At 35.3% G+C, this 26,967-nt stretch overlaps 1 protein-coding gene across 1 annotated transcript in view; it reads left to right on the top strand.

Moving 5' to 3' along the window:
• Positions 1-26,967, top strand: part of EYS (eyes shut homolog) — an 809,794-nt gene that overhangs the window by 389,973 nt on the left and 392,854 nt on the right. Inside the window, exons 27-29 of the mRNA XM_068183727.1 lie at positions 7,036-7,207; positions 7,730-7,808; positions 21,057-21,256. Coding sequence (XP_068039828.1) covers positions 7,036-7,207; positions 7,730-7,808; positions 21,057-21,256 — 451 coding nt within the window. The remainder of the gene's footprint in view (positions 1-7,035; positions 7,208-7,729; positions 7,809-21,056; positions 21,257-26,967) is intronic.

The following is a 26,967-nucleotide window of genomic DNA, read 5'->3' as shown; positions in this document are numbered from 1 at the left end:
TCTGGTCATCATGTAATTTACTGTCTTAGAGAAGGCAGTCTTTAGACACTGATCTCTGCTCTGTTGCCTCTAAAATTTCGGCATATAATGTATCTCTTATTTTAAATTTTTAAGTTATTTAAGTTTAAAATAGAATTTTAAGTTCTCCTTGAATTTATGTTATTTGCTATTTATTTTACATTGTTCATAATTTTATTTCATTTTTAATAAATTTTTAACAAAAATACTTTAGAAAGAATTTGTTAACTATTAAAATACTATGTGTTATCCACACTGCTAATATAAAATCCAATGCTTTATACATCACATAGACTCTTAAAAAAGATGATCAACATTCAGAGTAAAAACACACAGGTGTATTTTATTATGATTTCACTGGCAGAAGCTAGTTTTTTTCTAAGTTCTAAATATCACTAATGCACCCTGGTTAATATCCTTACACCAGATACTTTGGAGAATAAAACTTTGGTGATCTGGGAATGTAAGAAACTGTTCTTTTCCTAGAGCAAAATAAGAAGTAAAATGATGTCATAAAGCAGTTCTGAAAGTCCTAAGTAAAATATCTCTTTACTCAAGATCATAGCTGTTACTGCTTGTTGCTTGTACATTGGTGGTACCAGAGTGTTAGATATAAAAACATAAAATGGAAGATGACTTGTGAGACACTGAATCTAAAACCTATTTTGTCTAAACAGCCATTTATTGGCTGGAGTAATGAATATTAGTGCTTAGAACAATAACTGTTGCTTCAAATCTAAAGACACTAACAACTAAACTTTTTGCTTTGTAATGTACCAACAATGAGACTTAATGTGCATAGAGGATAGATATTTTGAGTAAGAAAACACTGTGCTTCCATAGTCTTCTATACACTAAGATAGCCTTTGAAATATGTCTTACTCAGGGACTGCTTTTCTCTACAAGATTCCAGAATCCTTTGACTTTGTAAATGTTACTATAAATACAGGAAATTTGTTGATAATCTAAAGACATCAAAGGGTATTTAACAATTCTTTTGTCTTGATAAGTTACCAAGGTTCTTTGTGAGGGCATATGAAGGTACACTGTAAACAAGTGGAACTTTCATGACTGTATGTGGAATTATAAATGAAATGGAATTTAACCAGCAGATTAAAACTGGAAACAAAATATATTTTAGGTGTACAGACATATCTTCATTGATGCAAAGCTGTCTGATGTATTCTGAATCTGCACTCCTATAAAATTATGTAAAGTATAAAATTAGACAATATATATATATCTCAATATTTCACTGAGTTTGATATTTTAAAAAATAACAAAAACACTGATATTAATTTCACTTCAAATGCTCAATATAACATTTTAAAAGGCATGTGTCTTTAAACACAATGTGTTGTGATATCTTGCCCTGAAGGTCACTTTCATGGCTGAGGCCTTAATCACTTTTCTAAATCTTGCCATCTGAATAATTTTATGTCAAAATATAACCCAGATGATTCAGACATGCTTCAAGTGAAATAATTTTCATGTTAATGAAAAATTTATTTTATATTCAAGTATAAACCATAAGTGCCTGGGTCACCAACTCAGTTGTAAAATGGATTTAATAAGAATACAAGTTTTTTGACTCTAGAACTGTGTTAATTTTTAATTGCTTAATTTGAAAGGATTCTAGGATTACCAAATTGTGACTGTCTTCATTGAAAGACTTCATCATTCCTTAGACTTTACTTTCTGATTTTCTTTATTTGAGATTAAGAAAACAATTTTAAGATCTCTTTGAGACACTAAAGTGTTTGGGTTTTTTTAAAATGTGTTGGGTTGACCTTGTCCTGCTGCCAGCTGATCATCCAGCTGTTCTTTCAGTCCCTTTCATCAACAGAATAAGAAAAGAAAGTAAAGATGAAAAAACTCATGGGTCAGCAACATAGAAAGTAACATTGAGTGCACCTTCAGTAAGTTTGCCAATGACACCAAGCTGTGTGGTTCAGCTGATTTACTGGAGGAAAGGGATGCCATCCAGAGGGCCCTTGCCACACTGGAGAGATGGACCTGTGGGAACCTCATGACGCTCAACAAAGCTAAGTGCAAGGTCTTGCATGTAGGTCTGGACAATCCCAAACTGGAACTATTGTTTGACAAGGAGTCAGGCATGGCATGGCAGTGTGCACTTGCAGCCCGGAAAACCACCCATATTGTGGACTGCAGCAAAAGCAGTGTGGCCAGCATGTTGAGGGAGGTGATTTTCTCTCTCTGCTTTGCTTCTGCTCCTGTGTCTAGCTCAGGTGTCCCAGCACAAGAACAACACAATCCCCCTTTGGAATAAGTCCAGGGGAGGGTCACAAAAAATGGTGTTAGGATTGGAATAGCTCTACCGTGGAGACAGGCCAAAAAGGTTGGGGCTATTAAGCCTGGAGAAGAGAAGGCACCAGAAAGACCTTATAGCAGCCTTGGAGTGTGTACAGGGGGGCTGCAAGAAAGTTACAGAGGGATTTTTCAAATGTCACATAATGATAGAACAAAGGGGAATGTCTATAAACTAAAAGAGGGAACTGTCTGTCATGAGGCAATCCCTGGTCTCTTCTCGCAGAAGGTGCCTTGCAGCTCCTCCATCAACACTTTCTCACCTCCAGTCAACATCAAAAATAAGATTTCAGTGGCTAAAATAGAATGTGTGTTAAAATGAGCTATACAAATTCAAAATTCTCATTCAAATGGCCAGTTACTGGCTATCATCCGAAAGATGCCAAAAAATTACTAAGTACCATGCAGTCACTGAATTCAGTCATTTCTGCAGAGCAGTAATTATTCCTTAACTTTAAATAGTTATTCTGTTAAGCAAAGATCTCTTTCTTATCTTCCCTATGAGTACAAACTGACATTTGGAAGTGACTAAGTGTGTACTTAAGTTATATGTTAAATGAAGTCAAAATCTTGGCTTAAATAACTCAGCTTGTATTTTATCATTTACGTCAGTTTTGAGGTCATTTTCCTTATCATCAGCCTCAGACCCTGCTGTTCATCTTATCTATGTGACTGCTTCACTTTTCATACAATAGGTTCATCCAACAAAAAATTCCCAGAAAATCTAATCAGTTAAAAGGGAGAGAAGTTTACTTTGTCTTTTTGACCTTCCCAGCTGCTTTTACAGCTTTGTACTGCCAGTCAGCTCTGGCAGTGATTGCATCTGTACTCCCCAAGCCTCGTTGAATTTCTTGCTATTGATATCCAGTGGAAGAAGAGTAACTACACTACTAACTGAAGTGACCACTTATTTAGTCAGACAGAAGGACTGTAATGGCATGCTCCTTGAGATATCAAAGCAAGAGGCAGTTTAAACTGACTGCCACACTGAGAACAAATTCAACATGCAGACTGACAGATCTGCATTTCTGTACTAAATGTAGAGTTTGTGGTGTCTGTCTTTTAGTTTTCATATTAGAGTATTTACATAAGTTTGGGGAACTGTAGAAACTTTAGGTTTGGTGAACACACCATAAGAATAGCACAAATTTGCTTTTTGCATTTTCCTGAGAAGTGCTATAATGTCTGTGCTGTATTTGATTTGTGAGGAAAGGAGGGGGCACTTTTACTGGACTTGTTGAGCTTGAGCACTATTCAACAAAGATTTTCTAGACCAGAAAGAACCTAGAACATTAAGGTGTAACCTCATTGAGTATTTGGCTTGAAGTAACAAGTCAGGACTGCTAGCTGTCTTTCCTGGGAGCCACGGTCAGGACACAAACATTCTTTTTCCTCTCAAAGTGACTTATGGCCTACTAAGTAGAGCCTTAAGACATACTTTAAACAGTTAAGTCTTAGTCTGGTGGCAGGTTTGCTTCATTTGTTCTCCTTCTTGTTCATGGAAGAGAGTGTTCAAGAAGGTATGGCCAACGGGATGAATAGGAAACACCTAACTGAGGTGGGATGCAGAGAGGAAGGACACATTCAGTGAAAGGAGCAGGGATGGGCTACTTAGGAGGAATATTAAGTCATTGCCCAAGTGAGTAGAATTGAAATTAGGAAAGGAAAAGCTAAACTAGAGCTAAGAATAGAGAAAATGTGCAAAGCCATAAGGAAGCCTTTTATATATACATTGGGAGCGAAATGAAGGCCAATAAGAAAGTGGACATATTTCTCAGTGGGGTGTGGGGACCTTGTGACAAAAGACATTGAAGAATCTGCAGCATACAAAGTTTTCTTCAGGTTTTAGGACTAAAGATCAAACTTAAGCCTTCCAGTGTTCTAAGTCTTGTGGCAGAGTTGAGGATACTCCTTTTTTAACAGGTCTTCTGATAGAATATGACCAATTCACCACAACCAACCTTTTACAAATGTACTTGTCCACCTTTCCAGACTATAAGGTCCTAACTTGTGTACAGGAATATTGTGGGAGACAGTGTCAAAGCCATACTAAAATCATGAAAAGTGACATACACTCCTAAGAGCTCCAGAGCTGTTAGAGTTGTTCCCTAACTATTATTGCTAACTAGGAGAGTCTTTGTAATTTTCATCCAGTGTAACTTTGGAGGGATTTTTGAATATATTTCAGTATGTCATTGTGCATGCTTTAAAGGAGTCTCTATTTTGTAAGAGTTACCAGGGCCCAGGGGATTGAAATCTCAATTTCCACAGAAATTGCTCTGCCACAAATACTGAGACAAAGGAACATTTAAGCAGCTCTGATGTGAGAACAACACAAAGGAGCATTACATATCATAATGCCAGTCTATTCTTCTGTGACTCCATGATATTTCTTTGAGCTTTGTGTAAGTTGTAAATGTACATTATATCTTTCATATTAAATTACTGAATTGATATTTGCAGCTTGCCCGGCTATACTGTGACAGTGTGACGTTGCCTCCTCTGGAAATATTGACATCTATGTTAATTTTCTTATGATGTTTCCTACATTCAGACATGAATTAATAGACTTACTTGCACAGTTTCAGGTTTATCTTGTTCTATATCCCTTTTTGTAAGTTCATTCAACTGTCAACTAAATCTTAATTCTTAACTGCTATATCTTTAGGTGTGGCTTGATTTCTTCATTTTGTATTTCAGCAAATATTTCTGCCTTCAGCAGGGGAATGCCCCAGCTGTTCGCTGATCCAGCAGTGCAAAGGCTCAGCCTTGCCATGGCCTATCAAGTTGCTGGTTTAACCCCAGACTTGGGGCCAGTGGCTGCTGCCTGTTCTGTTCCAGCTTCAGCTCTGGGGTGGCCCCACTGGAGAGGGGGTGACACTCCCCACCTGTCACTGCCTAACAAACCCCATGTGTGCATAGGGGATTTTGAGGGTGTGGGGTGTTTGGGCACCGCTCCCAGGCTACTGCTGGCAGCCTAGGAGCAGGAAAGGTATAAAGGGAAACCCAAGCAGAGCCTAAGACTAGGGGAATAAGAAAGTATCAGTATCATCTTCCTTCAAACAAAGAGAAGAAAGAAATCATGCTCCAGTCTAAAGTTCAAATATCTAAATAACCATACAAGCTACAGGTGATGATTTTATATTTTATCCCTCTGGTTCTTGTATTCACTTTTAAATTAAATGGGATAATATAGTTTTCAAGAGCCATGCATACGTATCCAAGGTCCCTAATTGATATTTAATGAAAACAAAGGTTGTCAAAGTTTCAAATTGAGGAAATTAAATTTTTATTTGTTTTAATTACTTTGTTTCCTGTGGTCTAATCTTATCTTGTAAAGTTCTCTGGAGTGGAAATCAAACCTTGTCTAAACAAAGAAAAAGATAGTTCAAAATAGGTGGCAACCTTTCAAATTTACTGCAATCCAGTCAGCACCAATTGAATTTTACTTGATATAGGTGAAATAATTGCCTGAAATAAGTCTATTACTGACACAAAGTACAATAGAAATAGAAAATCTAAATCTCTGGCATTAGTCACTAAGTTATAATAAATCTTACGTAAGATGAAATCAACAGAAACGAGCTCAGTGACCTTTTCAGCCCTAGTTTTCCATGTACAACTCATAGAAAACTTTTCTTAACATATTATTTACTCATAACAGACTGAATGAGACAATGTTAAAATTATGTTGAAAGAACGTTATGCCTTTCACAAGATTAATGTCAGTGTGACAAAATGCATATTTGTTCTTTGCAGTCAGTTACTACTTTTAAGTATGTTTTTAGATTTGTATGAAATTATTTAACAAATAATTAATTTTCTTTCTGTAACTGGAATATGCTCTGCTTTATGGCTTTTAGTATTTCTGTTAATATTTAATTTGTTAATTTTCATTCCTTATATTTATGCTATAGATTTTTTGTTAATATATATAATTGGCTTAATAAATGGTTATTCATATGATAAACCTATTAATTTATATTTTTATTCACATCTATCTATTATGAAATATCATGGAATGGTCACAAGTAGTTGTCAGTAGTCTTATAATATTTGATATCAAAATTGACTTGAACATGGGAGCTAGGTGCTGCTAAGCAATTCTGAAAGGAAATCTCTCCTTTTCTCTCAGTTCTTTCTATTTTCAAAAGGATATAAAATTTTCAGTTACTGGAGAAAGACCAACTTCCTTTTTATTTTTTTCTGTATCGTGTAAATTAGTACAGCATGCTAATTTATTATTATTTTCCGTTTTTGAGTATGTTTTCAGCAATCAATTGCTTTTTTATCATGCATTTGTTTTTATTTTCCAGGTAGAAAATATTTAACTTTATTGCTCCACAAAATTCTGTGTTCTTCCTTTTCGTTTTTTCAAATTATTCAATTCTCATAAATTGGTATCTTGAAGTTTTAATCTTCTCAAGCAGCATTCAAATATCAAATATCAAACAGATGTCATCACTTTATATTTGTCATTTTTCATTATGTATGTCAATATAACCATCCTTTTGGTATTTACACTATGGGTAATTCCAGATGGATATTTTTTATTTATGAGTATCATGAACTATATGAACAATCTATGTAACTAAAATCAGTTATGTGGAAATATTGATATTAATAAATATCATGTTAATTTGAGTTCAGAATTTAAAACTTAGTTGCATTTTCTGGATTTTTAAACAGGTGATAGGTGTGAAGTAAATATAAATGAATGTATGTCTTCTCCTTGCCTCAACAATGGAAGTTGCATTGATGGCATCAGTTCCTACAAGTGTCACTGTAAGCAAGGTTTCATCGGAACAAACTGCGAGATAAATGTTAATGAATGCTTGCCAAATCCTTGTCTTCATGGAAGGTGCCTATTTTTTTTTAACTACGATTATCTCCATGATAATGTACCTAACTAACAATATTCAAGACCTAATGATATGGGAAGTTTGATAAATATACTTTTAATTATGTTCTTCCATAAAGTAAGAATACAAGCGCACTTAAAGATGACAGATGTTGCCTGCTTAATCTAATGTAATATAGTGTCATTATCTCAATTTGTCCTGCATTTTTGTTCATTACCATAACTAGTATTCAGTAAGTGGGGATTAATTAGTGTTTAATATACTTAAGAGAAAATCTTTAGCTGCTACATGCCAACAGTTGAAATGAGAAGATTTCTTCTAATGTGACAATCAAAATCCTTACAAAATGCCTCAGCACCCACAGTATGCACATTTGAAATCCATTATAAATTATTGAAAAGTACCATGGATTACAGTAGGTTACATTAGACCACTATTTTGAAATGCATGGAATGATACTACTAGTGCTGAATCTGGAACTAAATAACTTAAGAGCTAAATAGCACTCTTTTGTATTTCAGATGCATAGATCTCATTGATGGGTATCAATGCTCTTGTGAACCTGGATGGACCAGCTCAAGATGTGAGATAAATATTAATGTATGTTTTCAAAATGTTTTTCTTTTTTTTTTTTAATTATAGAGGAAAGGGTAATATGTCATTGAAACTCATCTTTATTTAGTTAACCTCTCAAGTCAGTATATCGAAAATGTATGACAAAAATTCAGTTGTTTAAAATCCATTCTGAAAAGTACATTACTTTTTGCTTACATGACGGTGCTTTAGAGAAGACATTAACAAAATTTTGTCGAAAGAAGTTTAAAGGTGAAGTGTGAATGATAAATCTGGAAAGATACAGCAAGCTAAGTTGACATTACCTGAATATCATTTGTCCCTCAGTTTGGGATGAATAGTATAATTACCTAATTTGTGTGTTTGAGTCTCATTTGCTGTAGTTTAGCTGCATATTTGAATAGTAAACCTCAAAGTACAATGTTTTACACTGAAAGTTGCCATGACTTGTCTTTAAATTTCAAAAAACATGCAATAATAGAACTCTGTGGTATAAAACCATGGGGTGTGAAATACACTGCCCACTTAGTCCTCTGAAGTTCATTAATAATTTTATGTTTTCATGGGGAATGGTTGTGGTCAAGAACGGATCCACATATATAAGTCTGTGCTGTGTAGATTCCCAGGGTCAGCAAACCAATTTGTAGAAGGTGACTACATCTGGCAGAACAATGAACAGAGTTTACAATATTGACTAAAATTTGCAGAAAGTATTGAATTGATTTAGACTTTTTTAGGTTTCTGCCAAATGGAGTTTAATACGATCTTGGGATATGATCCTTTCAAATGTATTTGGTCTCATGAGAAAAACTGGCATGAGAAATTTTGGCATGAACATTCCTTCAGGCTATCTGGCTTCTAATAATGAGCTACTGAGTTGTCAAAAAACATTCCAAAATGTTATAGAAACTTCTTTTTAACTTTTGTATGAATGCAGGGACTTTTCATAATTTTTATTTACAGCTTAAAGTACTATATAACTAAAAATGTGTCATATTACATAAAGGAAGTATGGTCCATAATTCTTCTGTTGAAAATCCATGAAAGTCTCACATAAGGTGTAATTCTAGCTGGTATATTAGCTTCCAAACTCTTTTACAGAAAGAAAAATCCAGAAAATAAGTAATCCAGCTCTACAGAATGCCCATCATGATATGATAAGATATGATATTGCAAATCTGTATGTTTATCAGCTGTTGCAAATGCTAATGCAGAATACCCTTGGGTAATGTTTTCTCCTGAAGCATCCATGATTTACACTTTTTTCCATTTGAAGAGAACAAGAGATTAAATGACCTGTAGACAACATCATAAAATTATATTCAAAACACAATCATATTTCATAGTGAGATGTTTGAAAATGCATAGATTAGAAACTCATAGGAAAAAACAATATACATATACCTTTGATAGATAAATCTGTCATAGTAACAACTTCATTTTTTCGATAGTCTTTTAATTTGCATGCAGTATGAATCCCAGATTACACTGTGCTGCAAATGTCATATTTTAAAGGTTCTATCATTGCATTCATCCTGCTCAGACATATATCATATCTATGTGAATCTATAATCAACATAAAAGATACACATAAAAGATACTTTTTCAAGTGCCAGTGAGGCTGTGGGCACTGACAGACCTATGCAACTCTCACAGTGATCAGCTAGGCTTTCTGACTATGTAGGGGTATGCATATCACAATAATCATAGTTGCTTATGCTATGTAATTGTTTTTTTCTAGAGTAGCTTCAGCCACTTCTTTCATTTTAAAAAATAATCATGATTTAATCTGATATATATATATATATTATATATATGTCTGTGTGTGTATATATATATATATATATATATATATCTATATCTTTTTTTTTCTTTCTTTCTTTCATGACTTGAAAGTACATTTCTTTGCATTAAGGGCTATGCAATTTCATTTGGTGAAGGAGCCAAGATTCTCTTTAGAAGGGGGTCTGCAGGAGTGGCTTTTGTGACAACAGGCCAGGGACTGTTCCATGGTGGAAACAACCCATTTGTGTCAGCTTCATCCAACCAACTGCAAGGAAGAATTGAGCCTCTCACTTAAGATGATGGCACCTTTGTAGAAACATATTTAGGAAAGAGCAGAAAACACTGTTCAGCAGAGAAAGGAGTAAGGGGGGAAAGAATTGTGAGAAACAACCAGGCACTATCCAATGTCATTGAAGAAGGAGCAGGAAGAGAAGCTTGATATGTTGCAGCAGAGATTGTTGGAGCTGTAGCTGCTGAAGAGAATCATGATGGACCAGGTATTTGCCAGTAGTTCATGGAGTGAACCATGCCAGAGCAGACATCTGCGCTGCAGCCCCCATAAGACCCCCCATGCTGCAACATGTGACTATGGCCTGAGTGTTGCAGCCCATGGAGTCCCTTCAGCCCCTGCCCCAACAGAAGCAGGTTGTAGGCAAGAACTGTGATGCATGGAAAGAAGGCCATGCATGAGCAGTTTCATCCTGCAGCACATAAAGAGGACCCACACTGAAGCAGGGAGAAAGAAGGAGCAGCAGAGAGGAGCTGCTGTGAACTAAGATCCCTCTCCTACCCCATCTAAACTTTTCAGGGTGAAACGAGGAAGTAGAACATTTTAAAATAGAGTGAAGGTGAGCCCGGGAAGAAGTGGAGTGTGGATTTATATTTTCTCACTGGTCTGTTTCTAGTTGAATGTAAATTATTATTTTACCCATGTCAAGTCTGATTTGCCTGTTACAGTAAATGGTAAGTGATCTCTCTGTCCTTATCAATCTAGAAGCTTTGTCATCTTCTTATCTTTCCTTGTCATGTAGGAGGAAGGAAAGTGAGAGAATGGCTGTGTGGTCATTACAAGGTCAGCAACTAGGATGATTCAAATAATCAGTTTAAGAATAATATTTATGTGTGTATATGTATTTCCCTAGGCATACTTGGATCTTTTTTCTTTACTTTTTTTACTCTGAATTTTCTTTTTTACCCTGGATTTTTTCATCCTCACCTATGTGGCTATACAGTTTTCAAGAAAATACACTTCAAAACTTTATCTAGTAGTCTAATATTTTTAGGTACAAAATAACCACTATATATCTTAGTAGTTATAGCCTATAACATTTGCATATCAGTTATGGAATGTGTATATTGGAACTTCCTTATCTACTACAGTTTTCATTGCTTTTTCATTTATGGAATTCACTCAAAAACAAGTAGCAATAAAAATATATGCACTATATTACTAAATTTCAATACACACGCTTCCCTTTGACATTTGCATATTTTTGAAATGATAAAATGAATGTACATAATGGAAAATTGCTATTTCCTCTCTGATAAACATAGAATAATAATACGTGCAGTAATAGCAATTATGGTTAGACATTGCTTCTTACTTTATTTGGCTTTTTGTTTCTTTGCTATGATGGGTGAGACATGATTGACAAATGAGTTTCTTCCATGCTCGGTTAAGATGGCTCATCCTGTCAAAAAAGAAACAGAAAGCATTTTGAGTCTTTTCACAGGAGAACATTCATCTTGTTCTTGTTTTGGCTTGTATCTGATAGAAAGCTGTGATCAGACTGCATCCTAGATTTATTTTATTTTATCTGGTTTTACCAATCTTTCCTCTCTATTTTCATAAAAGATAGAAACAAGTGGTAAATCAGGAAAATCAGCTAATTTTCTGAGCAAAGGCACCACAGCTTATGCACATGTGGAGGCTACTTCAAGCAAATAAATATTTATTCATCAGGACCAGCCAGATTGGAAAAAAGACAGGGGTATTGCCAACATTGTTAGGTGAATAAATACCCTCAGATAAGGTGGATGCTTTTCATGTCTCTCTGAGACTTTTTCACACTCCTGAGTATTTTTACCTATTGCTTACTAGTTTAAAAAGCATTTGGTAAAATAAGTAATTTCTTGAAAGAAGCTAAACTAAGATGAACTTCACCAAAAAAAAAAAGTGGTTTATGCACAAGATGCAGATAGGTAAATCGAAGAGTAGGAAGAAAGGGAGATACCCACTTTATTCTGCAAAACACAATATCTGTAATTACAGACCCATGGGACAATTTCAGTGTGTGTAATACTTCAGAGACATCTGGCCATGACATAGGAAGTTTATTTTAAGTCAGAGTGACTGAATTAGAGAGTCTTTTAAATAGAAAGCAATAGGAAAAATAGATAATATAGACTGGTGAAGAAAAGAAATGGGTGAGACCTACAAGAATGTTGAAAAGGACTTTAACCCCCAAAGTGCTAAGGCCTCTGAGGACATTCAACTGACAGGCATATATTTATAATCTATGACATGAGAAAATCCTATCAACTGATATCATAGTATGATCTTGCATCACAGATACTCTAGCAAGAGAGTATATCCTAAAACCCAGGAATATTAAATTATTATATTCAGTTTCGGGATAATAAACTTTGTAAAAGTGACGCCCACAAGCATATTAACAGCTATTAAACAAATAATGTTAAAAGCCCAGGTAAAATGTGTGCTATAGCTGAAGAACTCAAAGTGATTCAAAGCCCCTGCCTGGCTTAAGAAGGAAACTTAAGACTGTCACAAGGAAAAAAAAAAAAAGACATTTTTATAAATGGAGTGCTTGCCTATATGGAAAGAATAGAAAAGTTCTCAAAACATATTAATTCAAATGTTGGTAGGAACTTCAAAAACCTAAACCAAAAATTTGAAAGTGTCTTTTAAAGAGCACTCTAACTTATAAAAATTTATTCACATCTATCAAAGTCCAGAAGCAGGGAATAGGTGGGATTGCTTGATGGTGAAAGTGCAAAATGTGCACTTAAACAGGGTTTGAAAGAAGCTTAGTGAATTCGTTGCATTTGACAAATGCCAGAAGGACCTCACAGAATGGAAAAAGGGAAAAGGTGGCAGATAAGCTTCAGTGTAAAGTAATATTCTAGGGAGAAATATCCTCATTGAATTCAGCCTCGACTGAATTCAGCTGTCAGTTACAATTTAGGAAAGAAGATTTGGAACAATTATTGACAGTGAAGTCATTTTCTCAATCTACAGTCGCAGCAAAGCATAGCACAAAAACTTGCTGGGCATGATCAAGAAAAGTATGAGAAACAAGACAGAGGACATGATTTCCCTGCTGCATAAAATGGAGGTGGGCTCATAGCTTGTGCACAGTTTTGGACCTTGCATCTTAAGGAGCACAAGAAGAAGCTACAGAGAGTAACAAATATTATGTGATTACCTAGCTGACATATAAGGAGTTATTTAAAGACCTGAAATTGTTCCCTTTAAAGAGGGGAAAGCAGAAGGAAATGTAATCAAGATTTAGAAAATTACTGCAGAGGAAGATAAATGGAAAATCACTTCCCCAAATTCTGTAGTGAGGAACAGACACTTGGGGGGACATGATAAAAATAAACACAGAAATATCTGGAACAAACCAAACTGCTTTCTTTCAGGGGAAGCAGAGAACACCTAAAACTTGCTGCCCTAAAGGCTGGGGAGTCAGGTCACCTCTTAGTAGGTTAAGAAAAATTAGGCATGTTACAGACACCAGGTTCATAAGTGAATGATAAATGAATCAATCAGGGGAATACAGTTTATCCTGTCTGATTAGATGGTTCTGCTTGCTGAAGGGAGGATGCATGGGACACAGCTTTTGCTAAAGTGGCTTTTCCTCCATTACTACTATAGACAGAATACAGGGCCACATGGAGCACTGGCCTGATCCAGTATGACCCTGCTTTATATTAGTGTCTCAAAATTAGATTTATTTTCATTATTTTTTCTCTTCTCCTTTTGCTCATAACACAAAATTTCAAGGCAAAGCATTCTTATAATTTTGAACTCCTTTTGAATTATTTAGGATAAAACCAACATTCTGAAAGGTGAACCCAAGTTTTCACTGATCAGTCCTCAAGATGTTGTATATATATTCAATCCATCAAAAGAAAAAGTTTTTGGAAGTAAATAATTAAACAAAATGGATACATGATTATATTAACTGCAAAAAAGTGTAATAATTTTAATCATTAGAAAAATACACTTTATTTATAGTTTTGTAAAATATCAAATAGAAATATATCTGGACCAGTCATCTAAAGGTCTCAAAATAAATTTCATACTTTTATATGGCACCAATACTATTGAGATTTAACCCAAAGTATATACACTGTAAAATTAGATTATTTTTTTCAAAATCTAGATTTAGCATGCATTAAAATCATATGCATATTATATTCTCTATGTAAAAAACTTTGGTTTAAAACATGAATTAGCTTCTAAAGCATTTATTTACAGCCTTTTTTACTTTCTGCATGCTTTATTTTTTCATTTCATTCCAAACCCTTAGCCACATGGCTCTTGTTTATTAAAAAAACTTTCAATTTTGACCTGAGAATAGTGTTGTCCTATCATTAAGTGAATGGAAGCATGCCTCTTGAAAGCGTCTTTCTTTTGTCGTGCAATATATATATTTAAATTCCTTTCTTATCCTTTTCTTTTTCTCCCCTTACCTCCTCCTGAAATCACCATGGTGGATTTGAATGAGCTCTCTTAAGAATTATTCCTCTTTATAATTACGTTTTTGATACAAAGCAAAATTTCACTTAAATAAAAATGAGTCTATATTTACTTTTTTTTTTTTTTGCATTGAATCTCTTTTATAGAAACATATTTTAAAGATTAGTCAGAAATAATTTTGTATTTCTAATCAGTTTTTCCAAGGCAGACTAGTGGAAAAAAGTCCTTTCTGCTGGAAAATAATTTAAAAAAATCCGAACTTCAAAAATGCACCTCTTTTTTTTTTTTTTTTTTTAAGAAGCAGTGTTTAACAGACACATTATTTTGAAAAATAGCGGATTTTCATTATTTTTACTACTTTGCCAAAATGTGTTCCCTTAGAACTGATTCAAGCTATGGATTGTGAATTTGGAGATAATATAATGAAATACGTAGAAAGTTGGATTTTCTTAGACAGAATAACTTCAATTCCAAAGACAGATGTCAGTATAGACCCACAGATTTGGATATGGAAGTAGTATGCCTTGAGCAAAGTGCCTTTCTAGGTCACTTGTTAAGAGTCCCAGTTTCAGAACAATTCCCTGCAAGAAGAACCAGTGAACTGTGCCATGCCAAGGTGGACTCTCTTAAGGGACAGTCATTTTCTTCCTAGTACAAACAAGATTTGCTACACCATGATGTTCAGAGAACAGAAAATAGGGAGAAGAAATAATAAATTATTGCACTCTAATAAATGTAGTGGATCTTGTATGACATTGTTTGAAATAAGAATTCTTAATAAAATCTACCCTTAAAAGAGCTGCTGAACTAGAAATCTATGTATTTTTTCACTTTTTTGCCTTGATTTTTAAATTGTCTTGCTAGCTAGAAAAATCAATAAAGACTTATATTTACTGTAAACATAGTTTAGTAAAAATAAATCCAGAAAATCTCCATTCTGTTCTCCTGTTAGAAGTATGTATTTTCCATTCACTTACATCTCTGTGGAAATTAATACTTGTATTTCACTTTTATTTGCCTGGAGCATATGTTTTAGAAATGCCTCAAGCCTTTCTTTTAAAACATAATGAGATGGAAGATCAACATTTAGCAGTTTTACAGTGACTGATCCTCAGTAGTCAAGTTGAACCTTATCTCTTGCTGGATATAGCTGGATTTGGGGAATCTCTGTGGTTATTTTTATACTGACTTTGTCTGGGAGTTAAATACTTAATTTATAATTGTTCTTGTGAAAATTACTGTGCACTGCCATTATCTCTCTCTCAATTTTTTTGTTGATTATGTAAACCTGAGAACACTCATAGAGCCATCAAGAATTCTGGAACTTCTTATAGAAAAGAACTCACATGGATTATTGCTTTTAATAGCTAGAAACAGATCTATACTCCATAAATTTGTCTAATACTTTTTAACCCTTATCTACAATATTATCATCAGTATTATGTGAAAATTATCTATATGATGAAGTAATGGTTTTGAAAAAAAATTCTATCCTAAAAATTCTGTTGTTATTTTTCTTAGATTTAACTTATAGTGAAGTATTTTTTCTAGTACTTAAATCATGTTATAGTTTACATTTTTTGACATGCTTTGTAGTAAACAGATTCTAGAACTTGGCACAATGTCTCAGTTTCCACTAACCGTAAAAAGAGAAATAATCACCTGTCTTGGTAAGTCAAAATGTAAGTTACGGCGTTTGCTCGTTACAACCTCAAGCAGCTAAAGCGTCTGCTAGCACATCTTTGTGAGGCCGTAGCCACCACGTTTATGGGCACTTCAGGGTTGCAGAATGTCCCAGCATGGGTTAGCAGATTTGGTAGCTTCACACTGAGAGGAAGCGAAGGGACAAGAGAAGGACACTTTGCCTGCAAAACTGAGAACTTTTATTCCCCCATGCGTGGTCTGAGTGAATCGCTCTCAGAGCAATTGCAAGGCAAAATGGCCCCAGACGAAAGATTGCATCAGATTAAATAGGGGGTGGGCGGATAGGGGTGGAAACTTGTCTTGCCCTATGGGGTTAAACCGAGGTAGGGTTTCACAACCAATGGAGACATAACAGGGGTGGGTACAGTGTTCTGGGACAAATAGAAATGCAAAGGTGAGGCGATTGACACATAACTTTCATGAAGAAGCAGGGAGTGGTTACAAGATTGACACCCCAACAAGGAGTGACAACCCCTGATTGACAGAACCAAATAGGAGAAATCTCGGGAGGAGTGAGAAGATTGACAGGTAACTGTGGATCTGTGTGGCGGGAAATCTTGTGGTAAACAACCTGGATCAAACCACTGTGAGGGAAAATAGGGGTACAAGGAACAAGCCTAACTAACATTAATAAAATCCCTGACTAAACCAACCCAACCTAAAAAAGTAAGTCTTAGTTCCCCTCTCTGAAGACTTAAGGGTAGAAGTAGCCATTTTTTCCATAGCATTCCAATGGGAGTTCATGTTGATAGCTTGCCCATTATAATTTTAAAATCTTTTTCAAGTTCATTGCCTGTTAACAACATATAAACTCAAAGGATTCCATGTTAGGTCAAAATGGAGAAAGTCCATGCTTCACAGAAAAAAACCAACAAACTCAGAATAAGAAATGCCTGCTGAAAGGAAGCTCTTATGATTTACTCCTAGGACATCAGATGTGAGAAAATTCAAAAGATGTTTTGATGAGAATAAAGTGTGTCAGACTAGTGAAGAGTTGATAAAAACTATATACAAATTATTACAATTGCATTATTTTTATTTTGTTAAATCATTTCTTTGCATTGGATCTTATGAAAGCCATCCATGTTTTGAAAGATAAGCTGGGAAGGGGAGCACTGGTATGCTGTAAAGTGTGAGTGCTGGGCATCCCTTACTCATGGGAATAAGCTTTGGGAATTAGTAGAGCACCTCAGCTGAAGTCAATAAGGTTGGGGCATTTTGGGGTATTTCAGTGACAGTGCAAGCAACAAACCTCTTCAGAACAAGAAGATGAGAAGATAAGGCCATAGGAGCAGCTTCTCTGTCCTGGTTTCCTTGTCTGTGTATGGCTGTAGCCCTGGTTTGACTGAAGCTGCCCTTGCATGGAACAAACTAAACAGAAAAGGAAAAAGAAAAAGGGCAATGGTGGCCACAGGAAAGCTAGGCATTACAGCCCCATTTGGACAGGTTACTTGCTCTGATTGGACGGAAAAGAAAGTTTTACAGCCTACAAACACCCAGGTGTGGTGAGTTCCCTTTGTCTGGCTGCCACACATCCACACAGCCACTCCTGCACTCCCCTTCCTTATCAGGAAAGAGTGAGGAAATAAGAGAAGTTTGTGGGTCAAGATAAGGACAGGGAGATTGGTCATGGTCACCGATTACTGTCACAAGAAAAACAGATTCAGCCCAGGAAAGAATAATTTAAACTACTGTTAATGAAAAACTAAGAGACTTTCCTTCCAACCTGCCAGAAAACATGTTTCTGCAGAGTCTCCTCTCAAGGGGCTGCAGCTCCTGCCAGAAGCATGGTCAAGTATGGGCTCTCCCACAGGCTGCAACCTCCTTCAGGGCACATCTACTTGCTGTGTGTGTGATGTTCACACATGTGGCAGTGTGGTCACACGCTCCTGTGTGGTCCTTTGTGGGCTAGAAGGAGCCAACCACCTTCACAATGGTCTTCTTGAGGGTCTTCCCAGGGATCCCCTGGTGGACTCTGCCTCCCCATCCTTCTTCTCTGATATTTCAACCTGCAAGGGTTTTTTTCACACTTTTTCCTCACTCCTGTCTCCGATGCTTTTCTGAACATTTTTATACGCTTCCTAAACACGTTGCCGCTGCCCTGGCTGTGGGCTTAGCTGCACCCAATACTGCCACTGGCTTGGGCCTCCTGCTCACAGCTGGGCTAGCTGAAGGCACCCCAGTCAAACAATAAGACTTTCAGTGCTCTTATAGGAAACTAAAAATGAAAGTAGGGCTTGAAAAAAATGAAGAAATCTTAGAGAATAGTAACTAAAAGGAGTACTGGACGTTTGTAGAAAGTCCCGAGGAAGAAAACAAGTTGGGGGCCGAAGCTGTCGCTGATATTGCCTCATGACCTCTCATTGTTATGACTGCTCAGTGAGCCCTGGAGCTCTCAGCATGTTCTCTGCTTTCTAAATAGAATAATTCTGCTGAGAAGTTCAACTCAGAGCTGAAAGTAATTTTGTGCCTTTTGGGAGGAATTTCATTTTGGTATTATTTCCCTTGTTGTGGTTTATTTTTGGTTGGTTGCTTTTTTGGTTTTTGGGTGGTTTTTTGTGTGTGGTTTTGGTTCTTGTTTGTTTGTTTGTTTCTAAATATTTGTTATTAGCAAATTGTTGGTAGCAGTTGCACAAATTCTTAAGAGGTTTGCTGTCAGATCAAGATTTTTTCTCTGAAGCTTAAAAGTTATGTATTTTTAAATTCCCATTAAAATTAAAGTTCCAGATTTAGTAAAGACTGAAAAGATCCCATGAAAAAAAGAAACTACAAATTTAACTATAAATAAGTTGGTAGTCGTGACACTTCTATATATCAACAAATTTGTGTTTTGCAAAAGCTAAAATGTCCCATCTTTGTGAATATTATTCTTGTAGTTTTCATTTTTCTAAGTTATTCAGAGGTAATTTTCCTTATCTGATCACTTCTAAGCAAGAAAAGGTTAGAATTATATATTATTAGGTTGGGAACTGGGCAACTGAAGTGACCAAGAAAGTATTTTTCTCCTACTGTACTGAAGAAGAGAGGCAACACTTCTAGAACTGTGAGTCCCTATTGTTGCTCCAATTTGGCAGCTGTCTGATTAGGTATCATAGTTAAGATTCAATCTCCTATTATATAAAAGAAGACAAAATGAAAATAGTATTGGTGTTTCAATGAACTTGTCTTCAGATAATCAGGGTAGCTGGGAATTTTCTGCAGAGCCAGCTATTTCCTAATGTCATGATGTAAAATCAGTCTCTGGTGGGATCTAAGATAGGCAAAACTTGGTAACAGTTGTCTTGCAACTTCAATTTGTCATCTCACATTCTTGTTCTTTAGACTAGCAACTACAGCATTTGGTGGTAGAGTGGTAGCTCATCAACTTTGGGATAAAGTTATTTGTGGCATTTTTAACATAGTTCTGTCCTTATGCTGACAAAATTTTCTTGCATGATTTAAGAGCAGTGCAGACTAACACGTCTCTGGTAATAGTGTACTCTGGTTTTTTGCAAGTCTAATGACAAACTTTTAACTGCAGCATATCAGGATGTACTGATGTGAATGTAAGTGATAGGTGTGATTTCTTTCCTACAAAATGTCTGACATTTAGCTTACTGTAAATTCTTAAAAGAACAATACATTTCACAGAAGAAAATAAAAAGGTTTTCTGTTGTTCAAAACTTGGTACAACTGTGATAGTGAAATATGAACTTTAATCTGAGTTTTGAATTTATCCTTAGTTACTTTGATGATTTCAGTATTTTTTGGAATTTAACTTTTGAATCATAATTAAGTAAAAATTTGATCCATTAATTAATGTAGATTTAATTTATTCTGCTAATGAGAATAAATAAATTTTCGGTTTGTAGAATGGAGTACAAGTGATTACAAATTAAGAAGAGTGGATAAATTAATGGAATAGAAAAAAATCAGAGAGTTGGAACTGAGAATTGAGATTTTTTTTAAACAAAAAAAGAAAACTACTCTCTGCCAAAAAAAAAAAATTAATTAATATAGCAAAAGACTACTTCTAGAACCTAGCCACAGAAATTTTGGCAGTCTGTAGGGCTGTCTCCATCTTCCTGTGGGATATATAATTCAATTAGCTTATGTAATGCTCACTAATAAATCATCCCATATACACCCAGCTGGAGAGCTTATAGGAAAATAAGTTGTTTTCTCACAATTCCCCATGGATATCTGCATTTACATTCTGTCAAAGCTACTGTAGTACCTGCAGAAAATGTGAGTGCCCTTGGATATCCTTAAAGAATTAAACCTTCTAAAGTCATGGAAGTGTGAAAATAAATTTAAAATACTGGATTTAGCTAGACTATTTGGGTTGCAGCTGCAAAATACAACTCCTTTGGGATACAGGTAAAAACTGGGTTTCTGTGATCAAGGGCAAACACACATTTCTTGCACTGTCTGTTGCACTAACTAAACTCTCCTGTAATTCTGGAGAAATATTAACTTGCTGCTAATTTGTGTGGTTTGAATTTGATGATTTTTGCATTAGCCTTATCAGAGGAAATTGTTATTATGTGAACAGATAAACATGTTCCTATTTGCAATATTAGGCATTAATTGATAATGAGAAAACATTTATCAGGAAATACTGATTAAAGACTTGTGTGCATTCATTTATATAAGTAATTCTTTATTTTGTCCATAATTGCCTTACTACTGTGTTTCTTTTACAGCAGTAGGCCCTAATGTAAAAAAATAGAAGAAATAATGGTAAGACTGGCTCAAAAACATGCTTTAAAAATTTAATCATATTTGGGATTGCATACTTTTTATTGTACGACTGCCTATCTAAAGCTATCTTTGCATATCTGCAAGATCAATGAGTAGGAACAAGTATAGTGAGTGTGAGTTGTAATCAAGGATCTCTATATAAAAAAAAAATTGTGTCAAAGTGGAGATTTCTCTTTATCAGACAATAAAAAAGTCCGATACTTTTTCTAATCTCCAGATTCAGTCTCTTGCACTTGTTGTTGAGCTGAATGAGAAATTAATGTGTTTTTAAGATGTTTTAAAATGTGCAATCAATGTATTATTATTTCTCTTCTCAGGAATGTGAATCTGCTCCCTGCATTAATGGAGGTTCTTGTCAAGATGCCATCAATGCATTTGTTTGTGTTTGCCTGAGTGGCTACACTGGCAGGTTTTGTGAAGTTGATGTTGATGTTTGCAGTGAGTCCACACTGAACTCAGTTCTTTGTTACAATGGAGGTGTATGTGTTGATGGACCTGGAAGAATGTTTCATTGCAGGTTAGTATGAACACTGTCATATAATTGCTTAAGTTAATACACATTGATTTCCTAATATTTCAGGGCAGTATTGATACCATGTGCACTATATGAACTCAAATGGATTTGGTGCTCAATCTCGTGGTCAAATATATTGTTATCTTAAACCATTCATTGCTTAACATCAGACCTTTCTATTAGAAAAATTATCTTCTAGTGCTTTTTAGAATAATGTGTGGAAATGTCTAACATAAAGTGACCCTAATATATTTAAAACTATTTTGTTACTGTTATGTATGTACTCATGTGCTTCATACTCAAAGGGAAAATGAACTTGCAATCAAATTTAGATGACAGGTAATTTACATGCTATGTGTGCACACATATCCACATATCCAAAACAACGTTCTAAGATCCATCATCATCATTCTCCAGCTGTTAGACTTCTGCCTAAATGCATGTAATTTTATATTTTATATACTTGTAATATGGGATTAAAATCAGGCTTCTTTATAGACTGTTTACATTATTATGTCAAATCTTAATATCTAAGTCCCTTTTCAATTGCTACATTTGTAGAAATATTAAATACTAAGAACTTAGTTCATAAACATTCTTAAGAGAGAAATATAAATATCTTCTCCTATAAAATCATATGTTCAAGGTCCCTCTGGGTACCTTACTCCAGTGAATCAACTTCAGTACTCAGCTTGGTGTCATATGCAAACTTTCTGAATGTGCCCTTAATCCCACTATCTATGTCATTGATGAAAATATTAAATAGTGTTTATCTCATGACAACTTGAAAAATATTATGGTTTAGCTTAGACCTTTCAATGCATGCTAAAGTAATTCACCCTCTCTTGATTCTGCAGTGGGCTACTACCTGCACAGACTTCTGTTGTGACTCAGATGTTTCATAACCTGTTTCGGTCATTATTATTTGATGGCCAGTTTGAAAATTCAATCCTATACATTCTCATGTTTCTTCTTTCCCAGCTCATGTTCACTCTACACTCCTTTTTTCAAGCTTAAGTACTGCAGCACCCTTTCACCTTTCACAGATGAATCCTCTGAATTAAATTAAATTGCCTATATTTTTTTCCTCTTCTACCTGAGATTTTACACCAAACATTGTAAGGATATTTATCTTGCACTTGCTTCTGAGCACAGCATTGACCATCAGGAGGACTTCATGGAACCAGATTCAGGGAACTTGAAAGGAATTATGATCTGAATTTTTAGTGTTGCCAAGATTACAAAGGTTTTCATGAGTGTTATAATACTACAGTAAGGTAGGTTGATGTAAGATACAGCTATGATCCTGCAAAAAGAAGTGACATATTTGATATAAGTCTCTTCTGATGGGGTCCAGGGAAAGGACTTCTTTCAGCTGATTTCCTCTCCTATATTGATATGCTTTAGAAAACAGATGTAATTCCGTTTCTTATCATTCAGCAGGTGCTACAATTCCAAGTAATGTCTACAAATAGAAGTAAGAAACATAAAAGGATCATAAAGTCAGGTTTGCTACTATGCTGTGAATGTTACAATGTGAGCCCTACTCCTTTTTTACCCTTCTATTAATGGGTTTTAAGCAGTCTGAACATTGCTCATGTACAAACTGGATGATAGGAGTTATATGGAGGACAGAAAAATGGAATTGAGAAAAAAAAAAAAAGGAAGGGAGAAATATCTCCTACTCTAGCAAAACAACACAAACATTCAAATAAATAATGAGTCTTAATGCCTGTTACACACTGTGGAACAGGCAGCAAAAGGACTTCTTTAATCCAGTATTGCTTAGAGTCTTCTGCTTCTGGGGATATGTCTTCGAATGTTTCGATTTTGTGGCTGGTACATCAAAAAATAGGAAGCAATGAAAATGGTCCAGTAATGGGCAAGTGCCAGGCTACCTTAACTGTGACCAACACTGCCAGCTTCGTCTATGATGTATGTGATATTTTACTCAGTAGTACAATGAACACTTCAACTTTCCTTGAATTATATGTGAATCAATTACATGAACAACCCTACAGGCTTCTTGTGAAATGAATATAAAAAATACCCTTTGAAATAGTCCTTGAATTGTGTGTTATCTGAAATATCATTCTGTCTTCAAACCCTTGGTTTAAAAATAAAACAAGTCATTGGAAATGAGAGGGATGTTGGGAGTTGTAATTCAGTTCTATCCTGGGCAGATTGCCACTGAATCAGCGCTTCAGGAAACAGATTACCATCTGAAAAATGCCCACCTACCTTTCTTTGTATTTCAGTCTTCTCAATTAAAGGTGCTGGCTGCCACAACAATAAACACTACATGAATCAGCAAATTAATAATAAAGATAACACTGGGCTCAGGGGGCCTTTCAGAAGACAATTCAATCCAATAATCATATGATTGATATAATGAATATGTAATAGGAATTCCAAAGCCTTTTCATGGAATGTTCCAAGTATTCTGGGGAAGAGAAACTGTTTACATAAAATACTCTGAAATTTCTCATTGTATTTAAACGACAGTTGGCTCATCTCCACTTTTGCATCTTTTAGTCCCAGACCATTCAATTTGTTTAGTTTAGGATTTCAAAATGTAGTCATACTAATGAGAAAAAATATTCTTCCTTCCCCTCTAATTCTTGCATTGGCCTTTTTCAAGTATTCATTTCAAGTACTCCCTGTTGATTAGGTTCTGAAGTCATAGTGTCTTGGAAGGATTAACTGTGTAGTGTTTTCAGCCTGATCAGGTGAAAATAATATCAACAGTCCTATGACAGGTCTTGCCTTGGATTACATTCTTTAATATAAATTTAATTAATTTATTGTTTGTGGGTCTGAGAGATGTGTAGCACCACAAGTAAGTTTGACTCTATCTTTTCATTCACAAAGGAGGATTGGTGCTTTTTAAATCCATTTTTGGACTATATTTGACTACATAATTTTTTCCAGAACTGAAGCTTTTTTGGCAGCATCTTTACAAGTTTATTTTATATTTGAGAGGTAAGTATGAATATTTGATCAACAGAATTACTGATCAAAAGAGACATTTTTTTTCTTCCTTCAGCTCATAAGTTCTTAGAAAAAAATCTAAAATAGGAATATGTTATTCTACATTTCCTCCAAATAAAATGTAATTATTTTTAAACATTCATTATGATATCTACCTATCTATTCTTTTATTCTACTGATAAGGAAACTGAGTTTAGATTTTAAAGCATGTTGTTTTGAGTGCCTATATGCTCCAATTTTCTTGATCTGTTTGAGCAAGGAGCAGCAGTCCTCATAATTAACTAGGACCTCTACAGGGATCTAGGAAAGGGATTAAAACAATTCAAGTATGGAGAGGCTGTATGAGCAAAAAACCGGAGTCTGGAAGATGTATTATTCTGTGTCTGTGGTATGCAGACAGCATATAAGATAAGAAATGGTAATGTAGAACAATTTGTCTTAGAGCTTGTATAAGAGAAAAAACATACTACAAGTATGAAGCAAACAGTTGGGGGGGGAACCTTAGTGTCAGAGTCGGTGCTTGGCACCAGTCGACAGTGCATGGGAACTGACTCTCACTGTCAGTTTATCATTCTACTGTAAAACTTTCATACCTTCTCTCTGTGAGTTCCCATGGGCAGCTCCTCACAACACTGACCCTTTTTCTCTTCCTTCCACACAACCGCCAAACCCTTACTGTCCCTTGCACAACCACCTGACCCTTACTCCCCAGAGCAGTACAGCCAACTGACTCTAACTCTCCTCTCAACCACCTAATCCACACTTTTATAATACGAATCCTTGCTGGACACAGCTGTGACCTATTAAAGGCAAGGCTGTTCCTACTCTTTGGTAATTATTACAGCTGCAACTCCTCAGGGGCGAGATTGCCTTCAGCACTATCTCTGTTCTCTCACAATCCATCCTCTCACACCTTAGAACTGCAGTCTAGTAGGGCAACCTAGGCAACTATATAAGTAAAAATATTTTTCAGAATCAAACTTGTTTAGGATTTGTTAAGCATTTTTAAGCAGAAATGTGATTTATCAGTACTGCACTTTCAGCCTTTTACCCCAAAGGTAATAGAGCTATTCTTTGGAGTTGTTCATATCTACTGTATCTCCAGGCAATACACAAAAAGTTCTCCTGTGTTTCAAAAGGCTTAACATGGGGAACATTTATACAGCTGTGTGCCCCCATCAAATCAAAAAGTTATTTAATAGTAAAGTATTTGTTTTTTGAGGCTTACTCAGGTCTTGTATGCTGGGTAACAGAAAAAGCAGGTTTCTGCTGGAAGATTGCTAATTGAAAAGCTTCATGTTATTTAGATAGAGAAACACAGCTTGCGAGATCTGATCAAAGTTGCAGAATGCACATCACACAGAGCTATGCATCCAAGTTCCTCATCACACTGAAATAAATGTAAGAAGCAAGTCATTTTTTAATATGGAAGAAGAAACTTCACTGGACCATTAGAATCGCTTAAAACTGGCAAATTGTAAAACAATAGGTTCTCACATTTATATGAGCTATAAATATATTTGCAGTACACTCTGTTTCATCTATGAGAACAGATGCCACTCCATTTATATGTAGATAACAAGATGGATTTAGCTGATTTTGTAATTGATTGCCTAGTTCTTTACACTTAGTGAAGCATGAATATTTTAGTGTTTGCATTGTGTGTATGTATATTAGGTTATATGAAAACAAAAGAAAGTGTGTATGGATTCAATCTAAGAACCATATAACCATGTATGCTATTTCCAGCAGTGTCCATAAGGGGATTGCCAGGAAAAAAAAAAAGAAATGTGCACATGTTACTTGTCTTCCAGTACTTTCTTATGTTCTCTCAAATGGGAATTTTCCTGAGCCTGTTTTTATATGTTCAGTAGAAGTCAGTGAGTGTCTACTTGCACCATCTTCCTCTGAACATATGTAAAATTTTCCTCTGAGGAAGGGGCTTTGACTAGGCAATCTCCATAGATCCCTGCTCATATCAGCTGTTCTTTGCCAATATGGTACAGCAAACTGACCCACACGTCTCATCTGTTGCATGGAAAAATATCTCCCTTTTTTAGAATTTTAACTTCTGCTGCTGCCAGCTTTATCCCGTATCTAGTGTGGAAAAGGAGAATGAAAAGACGATTCCAAGCCAAGCTTTCCTTGTTTTTGTGGGCCACTGCCACATTGCTGTATACCACTTCCTTTCTAGGGTAAAAGTTTCTTGTTTTCCCAGTCCTTCCTCCTTCAGAAGCCATCATAAACTTTTAGTCGTCCTTGTTGCCCTTTTCCAAGGCTTTTTGATTACTATTTTTCCTTTACTAACACAGCAGGACAAGAAGTACACACAGTATCCAGGCTGTGGGCCACTCTGTGATTTATACAATGGCATGGGTTTTTTTCTCCTTTTCTATTCCTCCCATAACAAAAGCAACTAACTTTTCACTGATGTTGTGAGGAAAGGGAACACAGGTGTTTCAGTATTATAAGCTGGCTGATCACTAAGATGTAGTTTCCATGGAGAATAGTTAGACAAAGTTAGCATGCTACACGTGTCTATACTAGTGTACGTATCATTATTTTATATCTATGTATATATATAAAATGCATATAAATATGTGTATACATGATTTTTCATTGCATCACACTTTTTTATTTAATCAAAATCTCATTCTTTCCATCAGATAAATAAGAATAGGAAATTATGTTGATCATAATTTCTAGTTATTTATCCATTTTAT

The sequence above is a fragment of the Anomalospiza imberbis genome, chromosome 3 (genome assembly GCF_031753505.1).
Source record: "Anomalospiza imberbis isolate Cuckoo-Finch-1a 21T00152 chromosome 3, ASM3175350v1, whole genome shotgun sequence".
NCBI lineage: Eukaryota > Metazoa > Chordata > Aves > Passeriformes > Viduidae > Anomalospiza > Anomalospiza imberbis.
Note: the sequence above shows the minus strand (reverse complement) of the source record. Positions and strands in the feature narration are given on the sequence as shown.